Below are 22145 nucleotides of genomic sequence, written 5' to 3' on the forward strand. Positions count from 1 at the left end.
CGCAAAGCTGCCACCATTAGGTACTGAGAAGCTAAGCCCTGCAGGAAGTCCTGCCTTGCAACAGCTCTTTGAGATTTCCTGATTGGCTGGCACTTCCTGTATAAACCAGAAAGCCGTTTCTGGGTGTTGTCTGAGCAACACAGTCCTCCAGTGTGCTTCTGCCTTAGACCTGCTCTCACCAGTCCTTGCTGCAACTTGCCTTGATTCTAGAGTTCTGGCTCTCGATGTAGGCTTGGACCCCAGCACTGATCCTGGTTTACTGTCTTTGGCTTAAGACCACTGCTGACCCCAATGAAAGACCATGGCCTTACCCAACCCTGATTCTTGTCTCATGCTCTCTATTTGGTAATGGACTCTGACTTTACAGTTTTGACCTAGCCTGCCCACTGGACTGATCTCTGACCTCTGGCCCCAGTACTGAGCAGTTCACTTTATGCCCACAGGCTGCCCACAACCCATCCCTGACACATAGCTGTGCTAGTAAAAGATGTATTATAAGTGCGTCTTCAGCTGCTTCTAGCTCTTTTAAAGGGTATCTTAAATTTGATTAATAGATAGTATATGGTGAATAGTCAGTATAGGGCTTTAATTAGGCTTAATTTCTAGCTGTGAGAGTCCATGTACACTGGATCAGCTGTATCCTACCAGAAGTACAGTGATCTGTCTGATTGAGGGATTTTACTGGAATACATCAAACATGTCCTATGTGTAAACAGGAAATCCTCTTTCTTTCCCAGAGTACTCTGAATAAAGATTGGCAGAAGTGGGACATGGTTTTTTTTCCCCCTCAGAGAACTTTCTAAAAATGTGACAATGCACTCTAGCACCACCTGGAACATTTCTATAATGCAGGAGAAATCGCTGTTATTATGCCCACCTAACTGGGATTACTGCCAGGGAACAGATGCAGAGGAATACATTTCAGTGACTGTAACCTTGGATAAATGATACATTTAGTCTGTTTAAACAGCATATCTGATGCTGTTTGCAAGCCTACTCACAATAGTATGCTAGCATGAATGATCCACTGTGAGTCCTCTTATTTACTTCAGACAGCTTCCTTGTTCAATTTTGGCTCCCATGAGTTAATTCTACCTTTTTTTAATAACTTGAGGATTTGTACATGGCTTATATTTAAAACAAGTCATGAAGCATAAATTAATATCCCCCAGCATGATGTATACCTCTGAAACTCTGATAATGAAAAATGTGTATAACTGACATGCCTCTGTTTCCACCAGGGTCTGAGTTAGTTAAGCAGATGCTACCTTATCTCAAAGCAGGGGATGAATACTTGCTTTCTTACTTAGGTACCACACTAATATTGTCTACAACTAGAATATTCTTGCTTTCACATCATATACTGAAACACACAACACACGTGCATAATAACAACGAAGAAATTCGAGGCTTAGCAAAACTAGTAGAAACTGTGGAGTGCTGTGACATGCAAAAGGAGAGCATGCTAGAAGGTTTACAAGACAACAAACGAGTAAACCACAACTCTAGCATCAGCATTTCAGAATCAACCAGACTTCCGTCTACTGCTCTAATCCTTCCAAATCCCAATATTTTTTGAGCTACCATGCAGAATATACCCTGCTATTACTTTTGCAATCAACTGAAATTATTTGCTCTTGTATATTCAGTATATATATTGTTCAGTATGGAACATAAAAGGCTCCCAGCCCACTTCCACCATTTAAGGTGCTCTTTCACTTAATTGTTTTAAACTTTTTTTAAAAATGCTCCATCTGTCAAAAGACAACTTTTGTGCAGTTTGCATGGCATTAAGTTATCAAAGGCTTTAAGACTTAAGGCATTTTATGTCTGATTGAAAACAATGCATTTCTCGCAAGTGAAATCACCCCCAAAATTTCATGACTAATTTTCCACAAAAGAGCTTGTGTGGAAATAAAAGGCCATAATTTACCAAAGCTCACTGATTTTTTTCAGCACTTCTGCCATCTCACGTTACTCCATGTGGAATGTTTGCTTAGTAAATCACAGCCTGTATATTCTGTGGAACATGGGAAGTCACTGCAATTTGAATACCTCACTGATCAGACTCATTTTCTTGGGCAAGAATTTGGACAGTAATAGCTTCCACTTTTGTGCTAAAACAAAACAGTAAAGACTTTTAAAAAATAGGGATGGGAAGGGAAAAGATGGCATTTTTAGATTTGTACCTAGAAATGTAAATTTATTGTGCTAAGAAGTGGGCATGAGTTATGAGACCCAGACTACAAGATTTTAGGGAGGCTCATAAACATTGTTACATATCTCTGCCTACATTTCCATTTTTGCTTTCATAACAATGAATAGATTTTAAACGAGCATGCAGAAAAAAATGGAGACAAGAAAAGTTGAAGAAAGACTCTGTCCTCTGACCTATTTGTTCTATCTGTTAATCTATTTAACAAGTGGGGTTACATCACTGTCCCCAATACCTGTGACTCAACACAGAGCCTCAAAATATGAAACATCTCTTTCCATACCAGCTGCTTGAATGGGAATGCTCTTCCAGTGGTCTGGCAGAGTACAACAATTGGGCAATCACATGTGAATAGATGTGACAGGAAGCAGTATGAGGACACAAGAACTATTTCACACTCATCACATTTTCTGTAATTTTAAGTGGATCTTCATTTGAAATTGGGGGCTTAGAAGAATGCTTAGCAGAAAATGATACACACCCCTAAGTCCATAGAACAACCCATGTCATTCTCTTATTACCATTTACATCCTAGTGGAAAATAATCGTACATATTGTATCAAATTATTTAATATAATAATCTAATGTCACTTTCTTTGGAGCTATGCCACTTATTATTAAAGCTAAAAAAAAAATCAAAGATATGTTTGCCAAGGTATTCAGCTAAGTTAAAAAAAAAGTCATTCTAATTCCTAATCAAACCAGTATGTCTAATGAGTCCAAGATGGCCTGTCAACTTAAATTATCTGTTTGTCTGTCTGTTTACTGTATCTGTCTGTCCACAGTTCTTTTTTAAATCTCTGTGAAGTTCAGTTATTGAGTCCCACGTTTCCTTCTGGAAGGAATCACTAACAGATGATCCCTCCTGATGATATGTTGATGATTTGCTAATATATAGCTTATAAATGTAAGAAAACTGAAGAAATCTCTGAGAAGCATAGCAGATCATAAGAGAGGAGAAACAAGAGATTTTAATAGCTTATACAGCACTGCGGTTTGATTAAAATAAACATCTTAAGCACGTCTTAACTAGAACAATATCTCAAGATGATTAAAATGTTTCTGATTTGAAAATTTAAAATAGTATCTTTCATTAATCTTTACTATCAAGGGATTTATGTATAATATGTATTTATATAGAGCCACATTTAGCTCACTTTTTTCATAAACAACCATAGCAGTCGATAGGAGTTAGTATGAGTAAGGCAAGCAGCATTTGGCCCTAAGAACTATAGACTAATAATAAAATAGAAATCAGAGATGAAAAAAGATCTCTCTCTCTCCACTGCAGGATTATTCCTTACAGTATTTTTTCTAGTATTTTGTCCAGTCCCATTTTAAATTGCCCACTAACGTTCTTTGGGAGACTATTCTTCAGTGTTTGAATCAATCCTGATCATGTGTGCCGCAAAGCATGTGCATGCATACAGAAAACAATTAAGAAAGGGCCATTCTATGAGAACATCATAAATGTAAAATAACATGTTAATTTAGGAAGGAGCAAATCAGTTCAGATCAATTAAGAACTGATTTCGATCTTCATCCAAAACTCAAACTGAACTTGGCACTAACAATTTCAGAAACACTAATCTGGCTTTTGGGCTTTTTTTTTTTTTTTTTTTTTTAAGATTCAGATGCCTCTATAATTTGTACTTTGGCTTGGACTAGAAAGGGAAGTTCCAAAATAACACAAGGAAGAATACATTTGCAGAATTTTGTGTAGACAAAACCAAGAATCACTGAAAATCTAATGAGAAAAACTGATCTCATGAGAACACCAGCCCGAATTTCATAATAAAAAAGTCGGTTGGAAAAGTTCAGAAGAGCATCCAAACATTAAGTTGTCAAAGAGACTCTCCCCGTCTTTCAGAGGTTGGCACGAATGGACTGACTTTGAAGTCTAGTGGCTGCACTCTAGAGCAGTGGTTCTCAACCAGGGGCATGCATACTCCTGGGGGTACACAGAGGTCCTCCAAGAGGGTACCATCAACTCATCTAGATATTTGCCTCATAGCGAACTCAGTACAAACTAAAATTTCATAAAATGACTTGTTTATACTGTTCTATATACTATACACTGAAATGTAAGTACAATATTTATAGTCCAATTTATTTTATAATTATACGGTAAAAATGTAAAAGTAAGCAATTTTTCAGTAACAGTGTGCTGTGACACTTTTGTATTTTTATGTCTGGTTTTGTAAGCAAGTAGCTTTTAAGTGAGTTGAATCTTGGGGTATGCAAGACAAATCGGACTCCTGAAAGGGGTACAGTAGTCTGGAAAGGTTGAGAGCCACTGATCTAGAGTCCCTGGTCTATTTCCCTATCAGCCAGCAGACATTGGACTTGGTGGTGTCCTGTTCATCCATATATGGTCAGCTATGCTGTGCTCTAAAATGTCCCCTGTAGGCTAATCCAGGAGTGATTGCTGACGGGCTCCAAAAGAAGCCCCTTGTAGTTTCTGTTGAGCTGAAAGTTTTAAAATGAGAAGGACTATACATAGGGTATAGGGTAATTTCAGAACTCCTTAGAAGAGCGCAATCACCAAGGGGAAATAATGACATCACAATATTCAAGATATAAATTATCACCTGGTAACTGGTGATACCCATGGTAAAAAATGACTGCCTGCTTTCTTGCTTTTATAATCTTTCTTGTTTTGTTCCCTGATCTACAGGTCCTCTATTATATTGCACTTCCCAGATCACATAGCTTTTTCTCCCTCCTCACTTCATGTTATATCTAACTTTTTTCTCTCCATCTGTTTTTGTCCAGTATTAATCATTGCAAACTGCTATGCCTGTTCTTCATGATCCTAGCATGCTACTAATTTAGTTAACAATTACTTCCACACCCTCATCCTTTGCAGCATGCAATATATCACTAAGTGCTTGATGTCCAGATATTATAATGGATCATATGTTACCATTGCCATTGGTAACATACTATAGTATTCAGCAGTACAATACCACATTGTCTACTAAATATACTTTATATTTAAAATCCACCTATGAAATTGCTTAAATATATAAAACACAGCTCTTATACAGTACTTGTGTTGTCTATAGTGAAATAAACTGTGTATAATACTGCACATAGCAGACTATAATATTTAACCCTGACTTTAAACTTCTCTCTGCTTCACACTTAGATAGCACCTTTCATCTGCAGAAAGCATAAACATGAATCAATTAATCCTCACAACATCCCTCTGAGGAAAGTATTAGTCTATTAATTATAATAATAGGTCATCTGAGTCACAGAGAAATTACGTTATTACCCAAAGTCAAATAAGGAATCTGTGGCAGAGCTAAAAACAGGACCAAGGCATTCAGATTCCTAACCACTAGACCATTCTTTACTTTACAGACTGATAGTGCAATACAGAAATTAGAACCAAAGTTCTCAGTTTGAGAACCAAACTCCCACAGACATCAATGGGAACGCCACAAGTCACAGACAATGTCATAGATAGTACTTTCTTTGCATCTGTCCACCTTAAATGATCTTTTAAAAAATATTTGCGAAAAAGGGCAAAACAGTTTAGCATACAAAATCTGGTCACTAGAAATTAATGGAAAGGAGGGAGAATAGGTGCTTGCTATAGTTTATGGGACAGAACAAACAGGTTCCTTATATACTCACAATGAAAGTAGAAAAATATAGTGAACAATAATATTTTTATCATTACGCCCATTAGTAACATTAGAAAAGTAGATATGTTTCCCTTTATGATTGTCCCACTGAATGAACTTTATTTTTTTATTTTTAGCTTAAATTGTCCTCCTCTTACAATATGCAGATTACAGCATTCTCATTAAATGATCTATGGTCATTTCATTCCAGTAATTAAACATGGCTCTCATTCTCCATAGAGAAGAACTGTAAATTCAAAGATAATTATGGATTGAGGATTTTTTTTAATCGTTTGTGTGCTGCAGCCATAGTACAGTGGGTTGCAACTGTATCAGATATCATGAAGTGAACAAGGTCAATATTTATATGGGATACCTCATTGTGCTATATTGTGACAAATGAAATACTAAATAAATAGTGTTGGTTATCCGTAAATGACACTTTGCTCAAAGTCAGTGTTGAACAAATTCTCTTGCATGGTATTCTATTGACTGTACTCTTAGAGATCTCATTATTGGAACAGGTTGCAAAGCTGAGGTCCTACACATTTGATGAAATTAAAAAAACTCACAGGACATTTTGCAACATAGAGCTCCTTCTATTCCCAAGCTATCTACGCATCTCACCCCAGGGGTGAATGTGTTTCTGTAATAAGCAAAATGATTCCTATAGTTTATAAAATGTTTTGGGATCTTTTTGGTTGAAAGGCACTGTGTAAACATGGTCAGAATTAATGTTTTTTCTTGAATGACTGAAGGTATTGGGAATATTTTATATGCATAGGTTCCAGCTACTTTAATAGGTATAAGTTTACAGCATACGTCTCCCAAAATACATCCTTGGGTTTGAAATTGGATAATGCAATTTTCTATTGTTTTTGACACAAGAACTGAGAAATCTTTTTTTAACGTCCTACTATGTGTAATACTGTAATTTGGATAGACATCTTATTTTATATATACAATATTTGTGATTTGTGTGCATCTGTGCACACACACACACACACCACACACATTTTATGTGTTTCTCTCAGAGAGAAAATCAAACACACATGCTATTTTAAGAGTCTGAACAACATCTTTCAACAAAGTTTAGCTGCTTTCATTTTGTAGACACTTTTAATTTTATCTGGAAACTTTTTGACATTAGAAATAGAACAACTGTAGTTTCTCATTATGTTTCCTGCCAGAATCTATGCTTGCTTGCTCAACTGAAGACCTTACATTGCTAATTACTTCCACATGCCCATATCCCAAGTGAAGGAAAACATATTGGTTCTGACAGCCCATTCTCTCAACACTGAATTCCAAATGAAAACTCAAATTTTGGCCAAGCATAACATTTCATCAATCTTGTTCTACTGACGGCAAAAGCAACATCAAACAAGGGGTGCTAATGGCTTTTTACTGAGCAGTTCCCAAGCTTATATTCTCTGATGATAGATCCACATGAGCAAAGGACTTCTTTAAAGTACTTAGTAATTAGCTTTTGAACCAGGAAACAATGCGTAAAGTAAATTGAATAGTCTGTGTGCTGATGACAGAGTGAGTACAATTGACAAGCGATATGGACAGCAGAGACCAACAGAGAAAGAGCTAAAAACAAACAGAGCACATATAAATAAAGCAAAAAGAAAAAGCCATGATAAAATAAGATGAAGCAAGCCCCAAAGCTAGCGGGAAGCCTGTGATCTGGGAGTTGAGGCCTTCACAGTGTTGGAGTTTGACTGAAGATCAGGTCCAAGTTTAGAGACAACAGAGCAATGCTGGGTACCAGTGACAAAAAAGACTAGACTAGGGGGATTGAAACTGTATTTTTATAACTGTATTTATTGGGTCATATTCTCTGCTGATGAAACTCCAGTAAGAGTTATACCAGCTAATTCTGTGGCTTTATGTTTGAAAAGCTTCTAGACTTAAGACTACATGTAGGAAACTGAGTAGAGAGATCTTAAAACTAAACATTTTGGGGAAACTAGTGATCTCTCTCTCTCTCTCTCTTTGATGGTCAGAGAAGGCAAATGCCAATGAAGATGCTTTTGTTAATCTTGAGGATTATAGACCCAACCGGTCTGGGTGAACTGTACTAGCAGATTCTGGTACTGGTAGTAGTTATGTATTTTAGGCATTTGAGAGTATCTTTTTTAAAAAAAAAACCCAAGGACAAAAGAGTGGTTAAGGATCCTCTGCTTAACTGGGACATATTGTAATGCTCAATGATGTAAAAAATCAGTGAAGGAAAAGCTTTTACTTGTGGATCACATGGTGTAAACCAGTGCTCAGGAATTAGCTGGTAAATGGTTACAGGTCTTTAGAGTCTCTCAACTCAACAAGGAAGAGAAATAACTTGATATTACCATATTCATGTCACATGAACATCATGTGTAAAGTGATGGTTTCAAAGGGACTAAACTGAAATGCTTAATTCTCAAAGATGAGGGGAGGGACAAACAATTAGATTCCACTAGAAAGGATTATTCAGAGTGTCCTCTACTATGTTCTGTGGAAAAGTGTATGTGAAAAGTCTTGAGGCCAGTTTTCTCCATTTCTGCACTGGAATGGCAGAAGGATGAGCTGAACTCAAGAGAAGATGGAAATACTCGTAGAGTGGAACAGAAAAGAGAATATTATTCTCTGAGTACATAGACCTTATTTGAGGCTATTTCCAAACAGATCTATCATGGCTTTCAGATAGACTTGGTTGTAACATGGTCAAGATGAAAAACAGGCATTCAATGGAAATGTAAAGCAGTTAATTTTTGAAGGTTTATGTGGCCTATTTAAGCATAAGTGTTGCTACCAGCCAAAAAGAATTATTCTTATGTGCAAAAAGAAAAGGAGTACTTGTGGCACCTTACAGACTAACAAATTTATTTGAGCATAAGCTTTCGTGAGCTACAGCTCACTTCATCGGATGCATGCTTTTCAGGGTAGGGCATCTAATGGTTTTAAAAAGACTGTTCCAAATCTTGAGAAGTGCCAAGCACCTGCAAACACCAAATTAAGTCAACTGAAGTTGCATGTAGTTAGCATCTCTTAGGATGTGATCAATGAAAAGTAGCAATATCATCTTCCAGTGTGGCCATCATAATGAAATAACCCAGACAACATAAAGTGCCCATGTCATGTTCTGCCATACCCAATTTTCTCATGGACGGAGTAATTTCAAATGATGACCAGTATAATTACTTGCTCAAGAGACAATCAAGTGATGTCTAGCTGGTTGGTGCTTAGAAAAGTGTGATGTGACTTTGTTCCACAAGCTAACTGCAGAAGCAATAGCAGGGTTCCTTCCAGAATGTATCTTAGTTCTAGTGGTATCCAGAGATTCTCTAGAAAAAGGGGCAAAATATTGTGACTTGTACCTTAGCATGGCCCAGGTCTCTAATAACATAGTGTGACAACTCTCTGGTGGTGACATTTGATGTCACAGAGCACAAGCATATTAGTGTGTGCCCATGAGTCAGATGTCACCACACCCAGGGGTTCTTTAGCGTGTCACCACCACACCTGGTCTTCTTTGACTTACTTTCTGCCTCGGGTTGAGTTAAAAGTCCCGCCGTATTTCTTCCGATTAAGGATGAGAGCAGCAATTTCTGGCACGTAGCGAGCAAACATTGCCTACATGCATGAAACAAAAAAACAAAAAAAGAAAATGGCATGCAGAGAGTGTTCTACTGCAGCAGAGGCAGCAGAGCCTCTTGGAATACTTACTTTCTTCCACTAACCGCACTATAGGAACCACCATATTTCTTGCGGTTTCCTATTAACTCTATGATTTCAGGGACGTAGCTGGCAAACATGGCCTAAGAAGAAGATAGGAGACAGAAGAAAAGACTAAAAAGAGAGGCCAAAGAAAGGGGGATGATGAATATTTTCAGAAGATATATATCTTTTAAGATCTGAAAATGCAAAAGAATTAGACCTATAAAAGTATTTTTAAAATGAAAAAAAAAAAAGGCAAATTATAAAACAAAATAAGAGGGTTCAATGTAAAAGTTGGTCTTGAAGATGTATATTTGGTAAACTAAAAGTAATGGTCAAAAGAGGGAAAAAAGCACACAAAACAATAGAAGAACAAAATAAAGTCAAATTGGCATCTAATTGTAAAATATTGGCTGTGTCTAATTCTTCCTGAAGCGGGGGAGGGAGGGAAGACTATTCATGCTGCAAAAAACAAAAGTGGATATTACGATTGTTACTTTTTTGGGGGGGGGAGAGATAGGTGGACTTTTTTAATGAAGATTCAAAAGAAGACAAAAACAATATGGTGCCAGGCGTTCGCCTGCTCTCAAGAATCAAAATGGTGTCAACTCCCCCTCAAAAAAACAAAACAAAACCAACCTTTTTCAAAAGTTTTGTTTTCAAAAGGTTTGAAAGAACATGTGACAGAAAAAGGTAGTAAGGAGAAAAAAAATGATCTGCCATGTTTTGTCCAACAAACATCTTGCTTGTGGCTGGATACTTCCAAGAGCTGCTGCCAGTCAACTTGGTCTCTTTATCCATATGCAAATATGTGTCTTTTGTATGTAAGTGCATATATATTATACATTTTGCATTGATAATATATCTGTTATACAAAAACCTGCTACAGAGAGATGTATGCATATGTACAATAAATATATGTGTATAACAACAATACACATGTGCACGTAAACGTACAATACATATATTGTGACTGAATTTTAATTCACACTTACCTTACAGAGCATAAATCTTAACATAAACTGCTCTTTTAAAAGACAAAATGCAGCAGTTGCTGTAGTGGTACTAGCAATGATAAAAAAAGGTAATTTGACATAGAACAATTCGTAATTTTAGTGCTGTGTACATACTTATTTGAACAGGACAAGGAGTGATACAATTTGTTAAAAGGAGTTAAAGGAAATTTGTTGTGTTTATACTAAACGTAGTCTACTGTGAGTGAACATTATGACATGGTTGCATGTTTGAAATTAAAGAGAACATGGTTTGCTAATGTCTGGATCAGGCGTGCTGCTCTTTAAGGCAGTACTAAGCCACAGTGTTTGTTGGAATTCTGGGAAGGAACACAGAGGGTGGGGGAGGGCTCTTGAAACCGCAAACTTCCTTCAAAATATCAATGACCATCATCAAACAATGCACAACAGTTAGTGTCACTGAAAAGTAATGGACTGTAAATAGAATTGCTAAGGCATTTCATGTATTTACATGTATTACTATCGTAAATATATTAGAGTTATTCTTACTGTAGATTAATGACAATCTTCAAAAATATGACCATCTCGCTTAACAAAATACTTGTCTTATAAAAAGAAAAAGGTATGTAGCTGAATTGTTTAAAATTCTTACGTTTTTAACTTATTAAATCAGACACTACAGTTCAGGTTCCTGCTTAATAAACTTTAGGGGATATAAAAGAGCTGGTATTAAAGTAGTAGTAGCAATAAAGAGATTTTACCAATCCCCCGAGGATGAAGAAGACCATGAAAAGGCGACCAAGGGTTGTTTTTGCATAAACATCTCCATAGCCAACAGTGGACATTGTAACCATTAGTAAATAAACACATTCCCAATATGTAAGTGGTTGGTTATTTTGGAAATTTTCCCATGGATCCCCTGAGTTCTCCACCTACAACATAAAAGGACAAATAGAATGATTTAATAGGGCAGTAACAGATTAATACTAGTTGTAATTATTTACTTTTGTCTAATTGGCATGCATATAATGCTGGAAACATTTTACTAATCAAGGGCCAAATTCTGCCTTAATTAGAGTTGTACAATTCCATTGCTACCATACAGGGTCCTCTTGCTTATGTTACTTGTGGAAAACACTGTCACCAGTCGTTACTAAAGTATCTAGTTTATAATGGAATCCAGATAATCTCACCTTCCTTTTCCTTCTAAAATAACGCACGGCCAATGATGTCATGTACATAGTAATGGTTGTTAGTTAACCACATGTATACATCATGAGAATCATAGAATCATAGAATCATAGAATATCAAGGTTGGAAGGGACCCCAGAAGGTCATCTAGTCCAACCCCCTGCTCGAAGCAGGACCAATTCCCAGTTAAATCATCCCAGCCAGGGCTTTGTCAAGCCTGACCTTAAAAACCTCTAAGGAAGGAGATTCTACCACCTCCCGAGGTAACGCATTCCAGTGTTTCACCACCCTCTTAGTGAAAAAGTTTTTCCTAATATCCAATCTAAACCTCCCCCATTGCAACTTGAGACCATTACTCCTCGTTCTGTCATCTGCTACCATTGAGAACAGTCTAGAGCCATCCTCTTTGGAACCCCCTTTCAGGTAGTTGAAAGCAGCTATCAAATCCCCCCTCATTCTTCTCTTTCGCAGACTAAACAATCCCAGCTCCCTCAGCATAAGTCATGTGCTCTAGACCCCTAATCATTTTTGTTGCCCTTCGCTGGACTCTCTCCAATTTATCCACATCCTTCTTGTAGTGTGGGGCCCAAAACTGGACACAGTACTCCAGATGAGGCCTCACCAGTGTCGAATAGAGGGGAACGATCACATCCCTCGATCTGCTCGCTATGCCCCTACTTATACATCCCAAAATGCCATTGGCCTTCTTGGCAACAAGGGCACACTGTTGACTCATATCCAGCTTCTCGTCCACTGTCACCCCTAGGTCCTTTTCCGCAGAACTGCTGCCTAGCCATTCGGTCCCTAGTCTGTAGCGGTGCATTGGATTCTTCCATCCTAAGTGCAGGACCCTGCACTTATCCTTATTGAACCTCATCAGATTTCTTTTGGCCCAATCCTCCAATTTGTCTAGGTCCTTCTGTATCCTATCCCTCCCCTCCAGCGTATCTACCACTCCTCCCAGTTTAGTATCATCTGCAAATTTGCTGAGAGTGCAATCCACACCATCCTCCAGATCATTTATGAAGATATTGAACAAAACCGGCCCCAGGACCGACCCCTGGGGCACTCCACTTGACACCGGCTGCCAACTAGACATGGAGCCATTGATCACTACCCGTTGAGCCCGACAATCTAGCCAGCTTTCTACCCACCTTATAGTGCATTCATCTAGCCCATACTTCCTTAACTTGCTGACAAGAATACTGTGGGAGACCGTGTCAAAAGCTTTGCTAAAGTCAAGAAACAATACATCCACTGCTTTCCCTTCATCCACAGAACCAGTAATCTCATCATAAAAGGCGATTAGATTAGTCAGGCATGACCTTCCCTTGGTGAATCCATGCTGACTGTTCCTGATCACTTTCCTCTCATGCAAGTGCTTCAGGATTGATTCTTTGAGGACCTGCTCCATGATTTTTCCAGGGACTGAGGTGAGGCTGACCGGCCTGTAGTTCCCAGGATCCTCCTTCTTCCCTTTTTTAAAGATTGGCACTACATTAGCCTTTTTCCAGTCATCCGGGACTTCCCCCGTTCGCCACGAGTTTTCAAAGATAATGGCCAAGGGCTCTGCAATCACAGCCGCCAATTCCTTCAGCACTCTCGGATGTAACTCGTCCGGCCCCAGGGACTTGTGCACGTCCAGCTTTTCTAAATAGTCCCTAACCACCTCTATCTCCACAGAGGGCTGGCCATCTTTTCCCCATTCTGTGATGCCCAGCGCAGCAGTCTGGGAGCTGACCTTGTTAGTGAAAACAGAGGCAAAAAAAGCATTGAGTACATTAGCTTTTTCCACATCCTCTGTCACTAGGTTGCCTCCCTCATTCAGTAAGGGGCCCACACTTTCCTTGGCTTTCTTCTTGTTGCCAACATACCTGAAGAAACCCTTCTTGTTACTCTTGACATCTCTTGCTAGCTGCAGCTCCAGGTGCGATTTGGCCCTCCTGATATCTTTCCTACATGCCCGAGCAATATCAATAAACAGATCTCTGGCTCCAAAAACTCATAGCTTTTAGTTCCACAATCACAAGCTTCTACAATCAAAACTCAAGTCTTTACTAGCTATCGGCAGTAGCATGATTTATGCCCAACCATCAGAAGGAAAGATAATTATAGATGACTAAACAGTTGAGCAGATCTTACTATACCCAGCAGAGAGAACTGCTACACATATCAAGAGTTATGGCCTGACCAATGAATTGGTTGAGATCTTGTAAGCTACAGTTCTTTTATAACCCCCTATTTTCATGCATCTATAAGAAGACTGGAATTGCCATGCTAGATCAGACACGAGGTCTATCTAGTTTGGCATTCTTTCTCTGACAGTGACCAATAACAACTTAGGTTGACTATAAAGACTGGTTCCAGTCTGAAATTCATCAAGGAGCAAATTTTCTAAAGGATCCTTGAAGTGAACCTGCAATGCTAGTAAGTGCATTGATATATGCAATCAAAACTCTGGGAGAATTCTGTGCATGCTCAAGTGATAGTCTCCGTTATTCAATTCATGCATAAGTACATGCCAACAAACAGAAGCACTTGAAAATATTTGGGCACAATTTAAAAGGCACAGAATTGAAAAGTTGTCTCTTAAACTTCTGAATATGGAAATAAACAAAGCAATTTAAAAAAAAAAAGCTTGCCATTTTTAATCATTCCTCCCAAGCTTCCTGAGCACCTCAGGCTACAAGAATGGGAAGCAAAGCAGAGTGACTTTATCTTGTTTCCTAACAGTAAATAAAATGGTTTCAAATTCCAAACAAGGTAACAGAGATCTGTGTTTAAAATTACTATAGAGCAGAGGTTCCCAAACTGTGATCTGTGGATCACTTGCTGGTAGTCCTAGGAGAACTGGCTGGTTCCAAGGGTCTGGCTCCCCCTCTTATTTTCCAGTTCAGAAATTTTATTAAAAAGCAGCTAAAATACAGTAAGTAATTTCCAAATTTTATTTTCCCATGTAGCCAGCTATTGCAGTTACCACAGGGATGATATGCGATTATGAATGGGAAGGAAAATATCCATATGATAATCTTTCCCTAAGATGTGGTCCACATTATGATATTACACATTTGAGAAACCCTGCAGTAGAATTAGACCACCTGTACTGAAAAGCATGAAAAGAAAGTGTGAGAAACACTGAAACAAAAAATCAACAATTATTAAACTTTTAAAAACCTGCTTCTCCTCAAACCTAGAAAAATAATACCTGAACTACTAATAAATAATTAACAACAATGCATGGCACAATTATAACATGTTTTGTCCATCTCCGGCCAACATAACATCTCCCGCCGGCATAGCACCGGTGTGGACAGTGCTTGGGTCGCTGTAACTTGCGTCCCTCAGGGTGTGTTTTTTTCATACCCCTGAGCAACATAAGTTAGATTGACTTAGGTGGTAGTGTAGACCTACCCTGAGTCTGGTCTTTTGAGGCACTAAATGCAGGCTGATGATGATGCTTGTATCACAAAAGTCACAGAGGAGGATTTGTGATATGAGAGAGACAAGGTGGGTGAGATAATATATTTCATTTGACCAACTTCTGTTGGTGAGAGACATAGGTGTTGACTTTTATTTTTCCCCGGAGGTGCTCTACCACTACTCCACTCTAAGGACCCACCCCCACTTTGCCCCTTCCCCCAGGGTTCCGCCCTCCCTTCATTTCTTCCCACACTAGCCCTGAGTCCCAGCCCTCGCTCCGCCTCTTCCCACTCCACCCCTTCCCGGAGGTCCCCACCCTCCCACTGCTCGCTAATCTCCATCCTAACCCAAGGCCCTCCCTCAGCTGCCGATCATCTGTTTGGTGGCACTGCCGATCAGCTGATCAGGGATGCCCCAGATTAGCTGATTGGGGGCACTGCTGAACAGCTGTAGCTGGTGGGAGCTGAGCACCCACAATTTTTTGTTCCATGGATGCTCCAGCCCCGAAGCATCCATGGAGTCAGCACCTATGGTGAGAGAAACAAGCATTCAAGCCACATAGAGCTCTTTTTAAAGTCTTGGAAAGGAACTCCCACATCACAGCTAAATGGAAGGTGGAACAGATTGTTTAACATAAGTAGTTATCACATATTGTATGGGACCATTCAAGGTAGAATAGCCTGTTAACGCCTCTGCAGTCAAAAGAAAAAGAAGGGGCTAGTGGGTTACAGATTGTTATAATAAGCCATAAATCCAGTGTCTCTGTTCAGTCCATGATTTTTGGTGTCTAGCAGAGTAATGAATTTAAGCTCCCAGGCTCATCTTTTGAAAGCGTTGTGCAGATTTCCTTTGAGGATGAGGTCTGATAGGTCAGATACAGAGCAATCACTTTTTGAAAGGTGGTTCACCTGCAAGTGCCAGGATGTTTTTGTCTTTTATCATTTTCCTGTGTGATATAGGTGTCAGAAACGTAGTCATCCACAGAAATAAGGACATTATAGGGCATTCAAATTTTGAAATGGTAGGTAAGATATGAATATTTTCTTAGAGTGGAAAACAGACATTTGGACAAACGACTACCTTCCATAATTAAAAGATCAAGGGTCTAATTTTAACCACATGTACACTAATGTAAATTCAGAATAATTCAATTGAAGTCAATGAAGTTACTCCAGACTTACACTGATGTAACTGAAATCAGAATCTGGCCCGAAATCTGTTGTTGCATAGATTGCTGCTGCTAACAACCTGATATCTTACTGACCCTGAGCTGGGCAAAATTATCTGCTATATAATGTACATCTAAAGTCATATTAAATTGTATTTACAAAATATAATTGACAGTAAACAATTCATTTCAAAACTGTTATTGCTTTTTTAACTTTTAAAATGCATATTAATGCCATGATTTTATAACTTAGATCTTTTTAGTTATAGAAGTGTTTAAAACATACAGCTAATCAATACTGAATAAGAGCGTAAACCATCAAATGTAGATAATATTTTTGTCAGGGGCTGAAAGTGATATGATTTTTAAAAAAAAAATGAATAAGGCAGAGAACTAATCTCTAAGAACCCTACTCTAAAATGTTAGTAAATCAGATTAATTCTTCTGAAAATACAAAACTGCTTTTTTGGCGAAGCCATGTGTTTTCCAGGATGTCATTACCATTTATGACAGGTTTCAGAGTAGCAGCCGTGTTAGTCTGTATCCGTAAAAAAGAAAGGGAGGACTTGTGGCACCTTGGAGACTAACAAATTTATTAGAGCATAAGCTTTCGTGAGCTGCAGCTCACTTCATCGGATGCATTACCATTTATGCTGTACCAGCCTTTTCTGACAAGTACTCTTGGTAATTATTAAGGCAATATTGCCACCTAGTGGTAGGATGTGATTATTAAAAGAGTTCTATTAAAATCCAAGTCCCAGACTTATGTAACTATTTCTGAACCTAAACACGGAGGTTAGTGAAGTGAATATTACTTACTGTTCAGAATTAGTTTTGGGTACAAGGCTGGAAAGTCAGACAGCTGTGATGCCTTTCTTTATTGTACTCTGTAACAGTGTCAAGGGATTATCCCAAGCAAGGTAATTTCAGGTAATAAAGTAGCTCAGAGGAGGTGATCCATGAAATAAACCTGATGAAGTATTTTCAAGTTAACTTACCAAATGTATGAACCCAGCTGCTGTCAGCCATGTGCTGATAAATATAGAGCACAGATTCACCAGCTTGATGGAATTACTGCACAAACAAACAAATATATATATTATATTTTACAGGTAAGTTGTAACAGGAACACAAGTTATATAAACACACTTTTTAATGAGTATCTGTACACAGAAAGAGTTTGCTGTGTATATACGTTAGATCTGAAGTTCCTCATATTGATTTTAGTGGGAACAGGAGCAGGCACTGTCTGGGAATTTAACAAATACTGAAAAAAATATATGCAAAAAATATTTATTATTACATAGCTTGCAATATCTGCTTTCACAGATTTTATACAGCTTTACATACAGCTTTTGTGAAGCTATTAAATGGAATGAATGATATTTTAGAAAAGTTCTAGGAGATTTGATCATGATCAAATAGGTGATACCACAGGCCTAAAACATCCATTCTTTCCCTATTTTCACATTCCCATTTTCTTTTTTTTATTCCTCTTTCCCCCTTTTTTCCTCTGCTTATTTCTACCTGGATTCTGAATAGCAGTTAGTTCAGTGTAAATACTTTGGGCTGTATTTTCAGCTGGTGCAAATTGGTGTAGATCTAACAAAGTCAGGGGAGCTACATCAATTTACATCAGCTTGGAAACAGACCTTTTATACTTGTAACATTTATTTGTACATCTCTGCTTTTTTTCAATCGGTTTCATTTTTTCTGCCTGGTGTGTTTCTTTAGTATGCTTTTTGCTTTTAGCCCCATCTCTGCCGAGACCTTATATACTGTGAGCAGCCCCATTCATGAAAAATGCATTTACTGAGTTCAGTGGAATAGCTCATTGCGTATAAAGTTAAACACCTATGTAAATTGTTGCAGGATTGAGGTTTTATTCTGCACGTATGGAAAATAATCAATGAACAGATTATTGCATTAATCTGCAGTTGCTATATTCTCACTCGTAAATTTGGAGCTATGCTGTCATGGGAATTAGGATAATGTAAGGATGTTAGGTCTCCATGTGACCGTCCCACCCCCTTTGTGGGAAGAGGGGAGGAATTCTCCTTCTGCAAGAGGATGATGAAATTTGCAGTGTTCTGGTGCTTCTGTCGGTTTTCCCCATATAAGCTATGATTTTGCAACACATTGATGGTGAAAACACTTCCTTGTATGAAGGAATAAAAGCAAGAAGGTCAATTTGCTATCTTTTGTGAGATTATTTTATTCATTATTCTTGAGCATTCAAATGGTCAGTAGGTATGTGCGAACATATTTGTTAATCCTGGAAGTTCCACCTATTTTTGTGCATGGTTTGTCCCAAAATTCATACCAGAAAATGCATTGTTGATTATTTTCCTATTTAAAAAGTTTAAATCATCCAGACAGAGAGTATAACAATACCATGTGACTCAGGTGATGGATTGCACGTTCTGAATAAGGACTAGCTGATGTGAACGCATGGCATAAACTTTCTTACAATTATTTGACTAATGTTTGCAAGTATCAAATACATGACTAGATACGATCAGTTAGAGAACAATATGCAAATAGGAAAAAGGGTTAAATAGCAATGAATATTATTTATTATATTATAAATGATTTGATCACCTCTATTCTTGATATTAATAGTTCCGCGAACATCAAGCTAAAACTTTACACAAAGTATCAGATAAGATACTTTTCCTTTTTATAAACACACAAAAATGTTATGAATCCATAGATAAACTAGAGATTTAGGAGTCCATGGTGCTGTAATTCAATCTCATTTTCAGCTAATAACAATCCCCCAGCTAATAAGGAAGCCTAATTTTAATGCTTTAATTTTACATACTCTTGGAGTGTTTTGAAAACTTTATTAGTGGCTGCAGTAATCTAAGTTGGAAGATGTTCATGTGTAGGAACTATTTTTTCCTAAAGCTTTTACAGACTGATACATCATGGCCTGACCCGTCAGTCCCCTCCGGATGTGTATTTGCAAGTCTCTGAGTGTTTATAGGATCAGAACCCAAGTCTGTAGCTATACTGGGTCTTGAGGGATAGAAGGTAGACAAGGAGAATAACATGGTGTTTTTTAATTGTCCAATCATATATAATTTGTGGCTAAACTGTAGCTATTGAAGGCACAGCTGCATTAGGGGAAAAAGGAGTTGTGGATGCAGCAATGTACTAATGATAGTGGCCAGATGTGGTAAAGATTCGGCTTCCAAATTAAATAATGTTTACATTTACATTTATAGTTCATACATAAGGCCCCATTTTGCAAATTACTCTGTACAGATGAACCTCTGCAGCCCCACTGGAGTCAAGCTACTTTGCCCCATCAAGATTGGATGTTTTCTTCTAAAAGATATTCTTTAGTTCAAATGGGAATTCAGCTTTGGCCAGTGATGAGCTGCCAAAATCTTGACAACCGGTTCCCTCCTCACCCCACGAGGGGGTTGTGGCCCGCCCCTGTCCCCTGGAACTCCTGCCCTATCCAACCCCCCGCATTCGTTGATGCCCCCCCCCGGGACCCCTGCCCCAGCAACACCCCTCCCCTGTCCCCTGACTGCCCCCAGAACTGTGCAGGAGGGTCTCATGGGCCACTGTACTGGGTGCTCACCATGCTCCACCCCTAAGAGCCAGAGGGACCTGCCGGGGGGCGAGGTGGGGAGTCCCGGCGATGCTTACCTGGGGTGGCTCCCAGGAAGCATCTGGCAGGTCCTCTGACTCCTAGGGGCGAGGTAGCATAGCTAGGCGGGGGAGCAGCCGCTCCCCCCACCGATCACATCGAAAGTGGCACCTTAGGCACCGACTCCCCGGGTGCTCTGGGGCTGGAGCCCCCACGGGGAAAATTTGGTGGGTGCAGAGCACCCACCAGCAGCTCCTCACCCAGCCCCAGCTCACCTCCACTCCACCTATCATAGAATCATAGAATATCAGGGTTGGAAGGGACCTCAGGAGGTCATCTAGTCCAACCCCCTGCTCAAAGCAGGACCAATCCCCAATTAAATCATCCCAGCCAGGGCTTTGTCAAGCCTGCCCTTAAAAACTTCTAAGGAAGGAGATTCTACCACCTCCCTAGGTAACGCATTCCAGTGTTTCACCACCCTCCTAGTGAAAAAGTTTTTCCTAATATCCAACCTAAACCTCCCCCACTGCAACTTGAGACCATTACTCCTTGTCCTGTCATCTGATACCACTGAGAATAGTCTAGAACCATCCTCTTTGGAACCACCTCTCAGGTAGTTGAAAGCAGCTATCAAATCCCCCCTCATTCTTCTCTTCTGCAGACTAAACAATCCCAGTTCCCTCAGCCTCTCCTCATAAGTCATGTGTTCCAGACCCCTAATCATTTTTGTTGCCCTTCGCTGGACTCTCTCCAATTTTTCCACATCCTTCTTGTAGTGTGGGGCCCAAAACTGGACACAGTACTCCAGATGAGGCCTCACCAATGTCGAATAGAGGGGAATGATCACGTCCCTCGATCTGCTGGCTATGCCCCTACTTATACATCCCAAAATGCCATTGGCCTTCTTAGCAACAAGGGTACACTGTTGACTCTCATCCAGCTTCTCGTCCACTGTCACCCCTAGATCCTTTTCCGCAGAACTGCTGCCTAGCCATTCGGTCCCTAGTCTGTAGCGGTGCATTGGATTCTTCCGTCCTAAGTGCAGGACCCTGCACTTATCCTTGTTGAACCTCATCAGATTTCTTTTGGCCCAATCCTCCAATTTGTCTAGGTCTCTCTGTATCCCATCCCTACCTGCCACCGTATCTACCACTCCTCCTAGTTTAGTATCATCCGCAAATTTGCTGAGAGTGCAATCCACACCATCCTCCAGATCATTTATGAAGATATTAAACAAAACCGGCCCCAGGACCGACCCTTGGGGCACTCCACTTGATACCGGCTGCCATCTAGATATGGAGCCATTGATCACTACTCGTTGAGCCCGACAATCTAGCCAACTTTCTACCCACCTTATAATGCATTCATCCAGCCCATACTTCTTTAACTTGCTGACAAGAATACTGTGGGAGACCGTGTCAAAAGCTTTGCTAAAGTCAAGAAACAATACATCCACTGCTTTCCCTTCATCCACAGAACCAGTAATCTCATCATAGAAGGCGATTAGATTAGTCAGGCATGACCTTCCCTTGGTGAATCCATGCTGACTGTTTCTGATCACTTTCCTCTCGTGTAAGTGCTTCAGGATTGATTCCTTGAGGACCTGCTCCATGATTTTTCCGGGGACTGAGGTGAGGCTGACCGGCCTGTAGTTCCCAGGATACTCCTTCTTCCCTTTTTTAAAGATGGGCACTACATTAGCCTTTTTCCAGTCGTCCGGGACTTCCCCCGATCACCATGAGTTTTCAAAGATAATGGCCAATGGCTCTGCAATCACAGCCGCCAGCTCCTTTAGCACTCTCGGATGCAACGCATCCGGCCCCATGGACTTGTGCACGTCCAGCTTTTCTAAATAGTCCCTAACCACTTCTTTCTCCACAGGGGGCTGGCCACCTACTCCCCATGCTGTGTTGCCCAGTGCAGCAGTCTGGGAGCTAACCTTGTTCGTGAAGACAGAGGCAAAAAAAGCATTGAGTACATTAGCTTTTTCCACATCCTCTGTCACTAGGTTGCCTCCCTCATTCAGTAAGGGGCCCACACTTTCCTTGGCTTTCTTCTTGTTGCCAACATACCTTAAGAAACCCTTCTTGTTACTCTTAACATCTCTTGCTAGCTGCAGCTCCAGGTGCGATTTGGCCCTCCTGATTTCATTCCTACGTGCCCGAGCAACATTTGTATACTCTTCCCTGGTCATTTGTCCAATCTTCCACTTCTTGTAAGCTTCTTTTTTATG

At 39.6% G+C, this 22145-nt stretch overlaps 1 protein-coding gene across 10 annotated transcripts in view; it reads right to left on the reverse strand.

Annotated features, from left to right (window-relative positions):
- KCNMA1 (potassium calcium-activated channel subfamily M alpha 1) overlaps window positions 1-22145 on the reverse strand; it is an 844585-nt gene that overhangs the window by 217445 nt on the left and 604995 nt on the right. For all 10 annotated transcript variants that reach the window (XM_074958656.1, XM_074958655.1, XM_074958652.1 and 7 more), the window contains exons 7-9: window positions 17307-17382; window positions 11291-11461; window positions 9565-9656 (exon numbers count right to left, since the gene is read on the reverse strand). In XM_074958656.1, the coding sequence (XP_074814757.1) occupies window positions 9565-9656; window positions 11291-11461; window positions 17307-17382 (339 nt within the window). The remainder of the gene's footprint in view (window positions 1-9564; window positions 9657-11290; window positions 11462-17306; window positions 17383-22145) is intronic.

The sequence above is a fragment of the Natator depressus genome, chromosome 7 (assembly GCF_965152275.1).
Source record: "Natator depressus isolate rNatDep1 chromosome 7, rNatDep2.hap1, whole genome shotgun sequence".
Classification (NCBI taxonomy): Eukaryota; Metazoa; Chordata; order Testudines; family Cheloniidae; genus Natator; species Natator depressus.